Source organism: Salvia splendens, chromosome 14 (assembly GCF_004379255.2).
Source record: "Salvia splendens isolate huo1 chromosome 14, SspV2, whole genome shotgun sequence".
Classification (NCBI taxonomy): domain Eukaryota; kingdom Viridiplantae; phylum Streptophyta; class Magnoliopsida; order Lamiales; family Lamiaceae; genus Salvia; species Salvia splendens.
Window position 1 is genome coordinate 16,568,228 of NC_056045.1, and position 10,944 is coordinate 16,579,171.

The following is a 10,944-nucleotide window of genomic DNA, read 5'->3' on the forward strand; positions in this document are numbered from 1 at the left end:
AATGAATACCATAATAAAAAAAATATGAAATCTACCAAAAAACATGACTAAATAACCGTGTGGAGAGACTCATTTCTTCCGAGAAAATAAAGAATTCCCCTAGAGTTGCAAACACAAAACAACGATCACTCAACACGAATGTCTGGCAAAACTCATTTCTTCCCAAATTCTATCTCTACCTAAGCATAAAATATGATCATCATAACAGCAGCAATTTTTCAATTTTTTCAATTTTTCACTCTCTTCACTTCCTCATCATCTCTTGATCTCAGCAGCATTTTATCAAACACAAAACAGGCATTCCAATTTTCCAATCGATATATATTACTCACAACTTAAAAAAATTATAATGCGATATACATATTAAAGAAATACCAAAAACAGGCGATGGATCATTGGAGAAAATATCCAGACAAGAAGAGAGCAAACCCCAAAAGCAAACCCCCATAGATGAGCAGAAGTTTCTGGCCAGACGTCAGCGCGTTCCCTCCCAATCCAAACTGCTGATTCTGCTCGAACCCCGCAATCTCCATTCTCTTACTCTCAAAGAAGCTCTGCGACGCGCCGCACGTCGGGCACCTCCAATCTTCTGGAAGCTTCTCGAAGGGCAGCCCCGGCGGAATTGGGTACGACGGGTCTCCCGCGCTCTCGCTATATTTATACCCGCAGGATCTGCACTCGTAGATTCCCGTGTTCACGACCGCGAATTTCTCCTCGAACCGTCTCGCGTCGAGATTCGATTCCGGTTCCGGTTCCTTATCCTCGGTCGGGGCCGGCGGATCCTTGTCTTCTTTGGAGACGTCGATAGATTTGATGGATGTGATAATTTTGGGACGGCGGAGAAGCTTGGGAAATGCGGTGGGAGTAATGAAGAGCAGCCGCGGCGGCGACGGTGGGGGTGGAGAAGGGGCGGAGATGGTGAAGAGTGTGGAGGAAGAAGGTCTGGTGGTAGAGGAAGAAGACATTATCATCATTTTTCTTCAGTTATTTTTGGGGCCTCTTTTTTCATTTTTGTTGTTTTGGTTGTGGTTGCAATTTTGTAAAATAAAGGAAAATTATTCCTTATGTGGCTCCAAATTTGCCAGGGATACACATAAATTTCTTAGTAGTATAAGGTTTATTTATACCATGTTAATTCGAAGAAGGCAAATTATACATCTCCGAAATATTGAGTTTTAATATTTACGTTAAATTAATACCTCAATAATTAATATATAAATAAATAGTTGTATGTCATTTGTATTTTTTAAATCAATGACATTGAGGTGTGGTATAATCCACAAAAATATGTTAAACTTGTTAATGACTTTAATAATAATGAAGAGACTGAAATTCGGTAATACTATATATTTGAACAATAAATCAATCCTGATCAATATTCTAATAACCTTTATAATTTAAATTAAGCTCAATTTAATTATCTCAAAAGTCTACTAGCAAGCCCATTAAAACTTTATTTATAGGAAATTACAATCAATATTCCATCATCGAGCAAATTTTCCTCCTACACCTAAGGGACTTTGATTCTCTCTATGCATTAGATGCGATATATTTTCTTTTTCCTATATTTAGAATTTGATATTTCAATGATAATGTAACATTCAAATTTCGAGTAATGGTTGTATAAGATTTCGAGATTCAAAACTTTTAGTGGAGTGACGGGAGCACAAGCCTTCGTCTACAAAGAAAAGTGCAAATAAAAGGTATTCATGTGATTTCTAGGAGCATGCCTATGAGCCTTTTATTTCAAATAAGTTGTTTGTCAACTTGCATGCGTTTTAGAGTAGATTAATTTCATGAATTAACATGCAATTTTTGGAAGTCATCCTTGGGCCGATAATTTAATCCTGGAGAATTATTTATTATATTCTCGGAATAATTTGAAGTACGGAATAAATATAATTGCGAAGGGAAATAGTTGCGATAATTAACTTATGCGCTTGAATAATGTTGAGGTTCTGTAATTCGATATCGTGGAGGAAATACGAGGAGCCAAAGGAGGAAGTATTGGTGTAAGCGGCCGACCGGCGTCGTACGCGACGCCTTGGGCGACCACCGAATAATAAAAAATGTACGAAAACCGAGAAACGAGATAAAAAACTTTAACTAGAGTGCATGCATTTTAAATGTTTTCTTTCTTGAGAGTTATGTGTACTTTAATTTTCTCAAAAGGTGGTTCGCACGCTCGTTAAAGTCGGATCAAGAAGTTTGTTAAGGAAACTACTAAGCTTTTGAGGTGGGCTTTATTACTTAAATTCCTTTATTTGCAATGATATGTATATGGTGAGATAAGGGTGGTTTAAATGTTCTGTCATGCTGTATTTTATGTTTTGAATTGCTTATCTGATTGTCTACTAGAATAATGTTCTACTAGACTTTGATGGTTAACGAATTCGGGTCTTGTAACACCCTGACTTTTTCTACCATTTTATTGTGTTCTCGAAAGGACCGTCGTTTGTGCACTTGAAAATTTTTCGACCTTGTTTCTTTTGTCGAGAGAAGAATTTTACTTTTTGAGCCAAACAATTATTCTTTCCTAGCCCAATTTGAAACTTAATTGTTATGCGCCCAAAACCTTTTTAATTCTTTCTCATTTGAGCCCAAAATTAGTCTCTTAATTTTAAATTCAAGGATATCTATCACTCTTCAATATCAAATCCACGATAGTTATCTAAAATCTCTCCAACCACCAAATCCATCAATATCTATCAGTTTTGCCTATATATATATCCAATCAATTCCACAATTTAAACCATTCCCTCAAAATTCCAACCAAGAAACAAAACGTGAGGGAGAGAGAGACGACATAAGTTCCAGCAGCGAGGGACAACAAGAAAACGAGGATCATTCCCCGCCACATTCAGCGCAGAGGATTCTGGAATTGGCTGGCAATGCAGCGAGGACGACGGTGTGGTTCTAAACGGGGCGATAGAGATGTGTCGAACAGCGGCGGACCGTAGCAGCAGTTGTTGCGGCTGCTCATGACGAACAGCAGCTATGATGACGGAGAATTACACGAGGCAGCGGCGGCGTGAATTGTGTGAGAGAGGTAGGAAGGAATTTGAGTTTCTCTGATTTTAGTTTTGGAATTTTTGGGTGGGTTCATTGTTTAAGATTTACAGTAGAGAGAGAGTGAGGAGAACAAATTAGAGAGAGAGACTAGATACGCATATTGGGGGAATGGGAGTAATTGTTTTATTTCTTGCTTAACCATTTTTTTTATATTTAAATGTTTGGTTAATGTGGAATGTAGTGGAAGGGTAGGGTGTACGTGTACTGATGTTAAAAAAAAAAGTGTCTGCAATCAGTTAAGTGTACAGTACGTGTATAATCCTAATTAAGGTCACATTAGCAACTAACTAATTATTTGTAGCTGTTTTCTCCATTCGAATGGTATGTGTTCATAATCAGATTAATTAAATTTACATTAGGATAATTATTGTTCTTATGAAAGTACAGTAGATATAGAGGGAGTACAGTACAAGAAAAAAAATAAGGGATTAGGAGCATGCGTGTATTATTTTGTGAATAGAAGTACTACTTTTAGGCCGTTTTGTTTTTGAGTTGGACGGCCGGAGTTAATCGCAATACCTAAGTTTTAATGGGGAAATACGAGAAGCCAACAAAGGAACTTTGGGCAGCCGCCGAATAATCGAAAACCAAGGAACGAGATAAACGATTTTAACTAGGGTGCATGCATCTTATTTATTTACTTGATTCATTGTGTTGATTTATGTGTTATTTAAATGCTAAAGGTGATTCCTTGCAAGCGAGACGTGATATCAAGGGAAGGGAAATAATTTCGAATTAAGGACTAAAGCGAACGAGGTGGGATTTCTTTTTAAATAAGGGCAATGCCCTAAGTATATTTTTTTGTGAAAATGATATGAATATTTGTCATGCCGTGTTTTGTTTTATTCTATGGAACCTATCTGATGTGGCTTTTGTCATCAATGGATAATCTAATTCGGGTCTGTCTAGGGAGTGTGTCCCTATTCAGGCTAGTGTACACCTATGGAGATCGTGAGCCGTCTTTTGGGTCGGCCGGTCTAGTGACTTAGGATGTGGCCACATTCCTTGTCATCAATGGATCATATATGGGAGATAGCTATGGAAAAATGGTTGATCAACCGAATTTTACAATGGAAATATTTTTAGTGTCTTGGGCGATTTCTAAAGTTAAAACCCCAAGGTCAATCAATGGTGACATGATAAATACTTTTTATAAAATGTTTTCGGCATAAGTCCACTGAGTGCATCAAGTACTCAGCCCTGCATTTCTTTTTAAAAATGTGCAGGTTGAGCGGTGACGAGCGCGGTGGGTGTTGAGCATAAAAGTGAAGAATGTCTATCAAATGTCTAGAATATGTTGTGTCTTCATACATAGCATTATTCTACTCTCGAAATGCTTCCGTTAAATATTGTTTCTTTTGAGTTGTTGATTGTTGAGATACTCTGATTTTATTTGAGCTATTCCCTTTTCTTTCGAGCTATGGTCGAGTTGTGTTGTTTTCCCCTTTCTTCCCCGCTTCTTTAATCCTCCACTAGTCGCGATCAACCGTGTTTTCTATCCTTAGAAAGTGCGGGCGTGACAAAGTGGTATCAGAGCAAGTTTTCTTTCCGCTTTGGACTCGAGAGTCTTTTTCAGTCTTAGCCTAGACTTATTTCGCTAGACTAAAATAATAAATAAAATAAAATAGAAGAAGATAAAATAATAATTTGCATTGAAGGCTCAACATCCCACTTCGCCACGCTCAATCAAGAAAGGGGTAATTTATTTTTATGAAAAAATTTTATGAGAAAGTTTTCAGCAAAGGAGATGAGGAGCTATGGGTATGAAAACAAAGTATGTTTTACAATGGGATAGAAAAGCTATGGTTATGAAAACAAAGTATGTTTTACAATGGGATAGAAGAGCTATGGTTATGAAAACAAAGTATTTTTACAATGTGATAGAGAAGCTACGGTTATAAAATAATATATATATGTGTGTTTTGCGATATGTCTTACAATGGGATGACTTGTCTTTTATAAAAAGATTTGATCAATGGAAAATACTGTGTTTATGAATTGTTCGAAAATTTTTGAGTTAAAAAAAAAGTTTTAACTTTTTCGTTTGGAAAAATTGAGCTATGGAAGTGTGATGATATTTATGTTATGAGGTGCAAAGTATGATGCATTATTCTATGGAGTGTTTTATATGAATGATGAAAGTTTATGCGAAAGTACGTTTTAGTTTTGAGTCAAAACTTTTACTTTAAAAATGAGATGTAGAAATTTTTGAGGAAATTGCGAAAGTGTAAAGAAAATTTAATTTCAGAAGTTTTGAAGTGCGAAAGTGTTTTGCTATGAGATGTGAAAATGTTGTGTGTTTATCTTGTGGTGTGAATGACGTTAATTGTGGTAGATGTTGAAATGTGAGATGATGAAGTATGTTGCGAACATAAAGTGCTTATGTTGTAGGCTAGATTGAATACGCGTGAACCATAGTTTTTAAGTTGAGATAATCTATCACTTTCCCGAGTGACGAAAACGAACGAGAATCTGAAAGTTAGGGGTGAACCTCTAATTTGTCAAGGCAAGACGAGGCAAGGAGATCGAGAGTGCGAATGGAGGCCGGTGGACCATGAAGCTTTTTCTTGGAATTGCGTGAAACTTTGGAGCAAGCTAGGTGCGAACCATTCGAAAGACGTAAACAAATTTCGGGATGAAATTTTTGTTAAGATGGGTAGATTGTAACACTCCGACGATGGGATCGTACGAGACGCTGACCCAAAAATACTTGCGGGTTTGTTGATTCCCGACGATGGGATCGTACAAGATGCTGACCCAAGCGTTGAACAGAGTCATCGTGTCCTTGCAGCTGTATGGATGACGACCTACATCCTCCTCCTCCTCGGCCGCCTCCTCCTCTTCCTCATCTGAAAAATCCTCCCTAATTTGGAATAATCCCTGCGATTGCCCATACCTCGGGGCGGAGGGACGAGAGTATGCATCCACATCAAAATAGGGTGGTTGGTACGCCACCGGCGTCGACGAGCCTTGGGTGCCCGGCGTCGACGAACCGGAACCGGAAGCACCCAAGACATTGTACATGCCCCCCAGTCGCCAAACGTGTTCAAGTCATAGCCGCCGGAGCCGCCAGAGTTTCCGTCGCCAGACATTTTGAGATGAAAATTGGAGAGAAAAGAGAGATGAATTAAGAAGAATAGATGTGTGTTTGTGTGTATAATGAGAATGAAAGATGAGTATTTATAGAATAAAAAAAAAAATATTACCGTAGAACGGTAATATTACCGTTTTTTAATTTTTATTTATTTATTTATTTTATTAAAATCGAATTTAAAAATAATTATTTATTGCGTTAGCATGACGACGCCCACTCGCGGGCCGGTGAGTGGGCGTCACGCCTAGCGGCAGCACTCGCCATGTGGTGCTGGCTCGTGACGAGACATCTTGCTAACCTACCCTCCGGGCCGAGACGCCCGCCGAGACGAGACCGAGATGGATGGCTGCATCGCCGTCTCGCTGCCGTCTCGTCTCGAAGAGACGAGACCGAGACGGGGGCGAGACGCGTTGCGGATGCCCTCAGAGTCTACTATTTTATTTATATAAAATGATTAATGCTACTGTTGAATTAGAACTCGAGACCAACGTCTAAAACTATTAACGTGTGTAATTAAATGGAACTCATGCCTTTGTGGACCTTTTATGTGAATTGACTATTTTTATTATGTTACTACTCCATCCAATTTTTAGTTATTACTCCCTCCGTCCCGACAAGTATGAACTACTATTTTCTTATTATTCCGTCGTTAAAAAGTACTCCCTTCATTTTCTTATAAGTTGAGCGGAATCTTTTGGTTTCAGAGTTTTAAAAAAAATGGTAAGTGTGTTAAGTAGATACTACTATATAAAAAAGTAAGAGAAAGCAAATAGTAGAGAAAATAAAGTATATAGAATAGAGTAGAGAGAATAAAATAAGAGATGGTATCATAAAAGTAAAGTAAGAGAGAATAAAAAAAACTAGGTACGTGCGAAAATGAAACGTCTCGTTTAGACTAAAACAAGAGAAGTATATAATAGTAAACCGAACTTGTAAACATAATTGGTTCCATTTACCTTTTTTTACCGCTTTTTTTGTGTTAGACAATCTGCCTCCTGCAAGACAAGATAGGGGGACGCCAAAAAGTCGTATAGTGCAGGAGCGCCCACATTTTTTTGCTAGATGGGATTGCGCCTTTAATTGAGGATCTAAAAAATATTTTTCCTAAAAAAATCACTTAATATCTTACCCTTTATTCGAGGAATATTCACTTTGTCAACCATTCATGCTTTTGCGCTTTGTATCGGAACTTCGAATTTTTTTTCTTTCTACTTTGTTCTCTGTTCCAGCAATAAAATGAAGAGTGCTGCAGCTGGCGCAGAAGACGTCGTTCATTACCTTATCAGATAGAGCTGAAAGAAAGACTCCTTTGCCCGAAGTTGGTAGAAAAAGAGCAAATAAATAAAAGGTTTTTCAGAATTTATTTTTTTTATAAAAAGAGCAAATAAATAAAAGGTTTTCATATATATTTTTTTATCATTTGTCAGATTCTAGTTAGTTCAATAACCTTTTAAACTGTTGTCAACAATTTATAAAGTTATTGAAATGTAGCTTTCAAACTTTCAGTCACGGCAATTTCGACATTATGGCTGTCAACTTTATTGTCAAAGTGAAAATTTAAGAATTTGGGAGCCCCGCGGCTCTTCCATCCTATTCTATTCGTCGTAAATAATTAGGTACTGATATTTATGACACATTACAAAAATAGATATAAACACACAGAAACGCAACAAGAAAAATAAATTAACTGGCTGAAATTTCTTATATAATGATAGTGTTATTAAAATATTTAAAATAATATTAAAAATATTAAAAAATTATAATATATTAGTAGATAATTTGATTTGTTGTTTGGTTCAATTTTTAAAAATCAAACCAAACCAATAAATAAAAATATGTACTCATATTTAGAATCAAAATACATCTATAAACAGAAGTATTAGAATTAAAACTAATTTAGTATTGTAATTAAATTTGATTTCATGGCTTTAAAAATAATGAAAAATAATTTAAATCATAAAATCAATAAAATTGATGATTATATCTATGGAGATTGTGTGCAAATTGAGTATAGTGTTGTAATTGAAATATTTTATTTATGAAATACTATTAATTTAAAGGTGAAGAGATTGAAATTATAGTTAGTGCAAACTTTATATTCTACGATTTAAAATTTGGAAGATTTAGTGACAAGTGTCCCACTCTTAATAAAAAAATCAAAATAAATTGTGAAGAAAAATAAGTAAACTAAAAGTAGAGAGTAAAGTTGATAAAAAAGAATTTCTCATCAGATGTTGTGGCTTGTGGGGTTTAATTATTTAAACTTGGGCTTGTATTAGAAAATAGTCCAATAAATAGTATTTCATTTGTCCCACAAAAGATGTCATACTCATGAGATGACATGGGATTTTAGAAGATTTTGTTTTGTGTGTTAAATGGAAAGAGAAAATATAATTTTTATATTAATGTAAGAGGAAACTTTTTCCAAAAATAGAAATGTAACATCTTTTGTGAGACAAACTAAAAAGAAAAGTATGATATCTATTATGGGACGGAGGGAGTATAACAAAGGTGAAGGCCCAACACAAAATGAATTGAAGCCCATTTCCCAACATCTTCTTTCCTATAATTAAAGACGGCACACCAACTCTACTGTAAGAGTGTCCACAATAGTTAGACCAAGTACAAGGCCAAGCCACAAATTTTGTCCAGAACCACAAAAACTTGTCCAAGGCCACAAAAAAATTTATCCAGCCCAATAGTGCACAAGCCACAACCACAAATCACTTTATTTTTAAAATTGTTGGTATATTTTAATTCAATTAGAATACAAATTATCGGACTATAAATAACTAGAAAAAATGCATAATTTAATAAAAAAAATTTAAAACCAAATCTTCGTTGTATTATAGACAGGGGAAAATTATACAACGAAAATTTTATAAAAACACTAAAAATAATACCTCCACCGCCTACTCGGTGGCGTCATAAGAATCTGCCACTTCTTCGCCGCCCCGTCAACCCCAGCTTTGACCTCAGCCTCTGTATGAGCTCGAATGCCCTTGGTGACCGGGTCCGACGCAGACTGGTACAAGACACTGTTCGCCTGAAGTTGCTTCATCATCTGCACCTCCAGGTTACTGCTCAACACCGAGGCCGGTGTCGCCATCACCAGGCGCGATCCAGACACAGCCGCAGCAGAGAGTTGGGAGGCGGCTCTTGAAGGGGGGTTGGCAGCGGAAGCGTGCATGAATTTACCGATCATATGAATTTGATCTATTTAGCAGATTATTTAGACAAATTCTATTCGCGTAATTGTTACATTATCATGCTCATAACTTGAATTAAAAACATGCTTTAGCACATAAAATCCCTAAAACATGCTTACTACGGAATTAGCCAATTTACCTCGTAGATTCAATTAAGAATCGATGATGGCTTGCTCCGTCTCCACGTGAAGATCTTCAATACAAGACCTCGGATCTTCTGACTGGTGTCCCGGACTATACGTTGATATTTGTGTGGGCAAATCTCACCAACGTACTAGGACACGAATAATGGAAGACAGAAACTGCTCACGGAGGAAGCACAAATTTCGAGCTCTCTCTTTCTAGAGGGTGACGAAAATTTTGTGTATTCAAAAAGTGATTTCTGTCTCCTTTATTCTCCTATTTATATTAAGTCACACATTGGGCCCAGTCAGGGATCTAAGAAAGAATTTGGAACAGACCTCACCCAATTAGCTTTTTACTAATTAAATTGAACCCACAATTTAATATAAGCTTATATTGAAATATTACGAGCAGCCACTACAAAAGTAATATTGCACTGCCTTCCAAATCCGAAATTACAAGTATTCCGGGTTTCCTTTAATTGCATTTGATTTATTTCCCGCGCTTAAGATAGAAACATTAATTAATTAATTAATGTCTGTTATAGACTTAATTAATTAACATATTTCGAATTCCAAGAGTGGACTTAGCAAGAAACTCTTATTTATTATTCATAGAGTAATCAAACTCCAACTAGCTAGGTTTCGAATAATAAAACCTCGTTTCGAGCTCCTCTTGTGGATGTTATCAAAAGAGACTCTCCTCGCGCACGTTTCAACATAATAGCAATCCTAGCACCTCTAGATAATGATTACCACTACCCAATATACCTGGATCGTTGGGTTACGAAAAACCCGCACCTTTGGTAAGTCAAAGTAGTGGATCCTCAATATCGTATACTCAATGCTAACGTACATTGATTAAGAAATTAATTTTCAAGACCTCGTCTTTCAGTAGATAGCATAAAGACTCGTCTTGCTGTTAGATCCATTCAGTGCTATACCACACCAACGTCATCTTATTTCAATAAGGTTTAGAAATAATCGGACTGACATTGCAACCTTTCGCGATAGGTAGTCTAGGCCTATCTAGGTTGTGAAATTCTTATTTTTCTTTGTTTAGAACTGACCGTGTTACCTTAAATAGGACGACGCCCACAACCGGTCTACTAAAACAAAGACTTAGACTTTGTTACGTTTGCTTATACATTTAAATATGCAATAAACAACCATTAAATGTAAAACATAACAACATTATGACAAAAATAATCTGTTGTATTTATTGGAAAATAACCATTAGAGTTTTACAGTATGCAATCACTCGAAAGGTGATTTCTAGTATACAAAACCCAAACAATCTCCCACTTATACTCAAAACAGCTTTCGAGTATACAAAATGGTAGTGCACATGTCTAAATTTCTCCCACTTATACTGAAAGCGAGTTGATGTCTTGAATGAGTCGAACTCCCATCCCTTCAACGTGGCACTAGAACGGTTTCACCGCCA

General features: G+C 36.5%; 1 protein-coding gene and 1 long non-coding RNA gene across 2 annotated transcripts; one reads left to right on the plus strand and one right to left on the minus strand.

The window, feature by feature from the left end:
• Nucleotides 1-306: 306 nt before the first annotated feature.
• Nucleotides 307-1,039, minus strand: LOC121763986 (rubredoxin-like). The gene has a single exon (XM_042160076.1). The coding sequence runs from the start codon at nucleotides 972-974 to the stop codon at nucleotides 393-395; it is 582 nt and encodes a 193-aa protein (XP_042016010.1). The 5' UTR covers nucleotides 975-1,039; the 3' UTR covers nucleotides 307-392.
• A 1,604-nt stretch (nucleotides 1,040-2,643) lies between these two features.
• On the plus strand, nucleotides 2,644-3,788 carry LOC121764924. The gene is made up of 2 exons (XR_006042659.1): nucleotides 2,644-3,049; nucleotides 3,756-3,788. It is a non-coding gene; the product is annotated as an uncharacterized LOC121764924 (long non-coding RNA).
• Nucleotides 3,789-10,944: the final 7,156 nt, after the last annotated feature.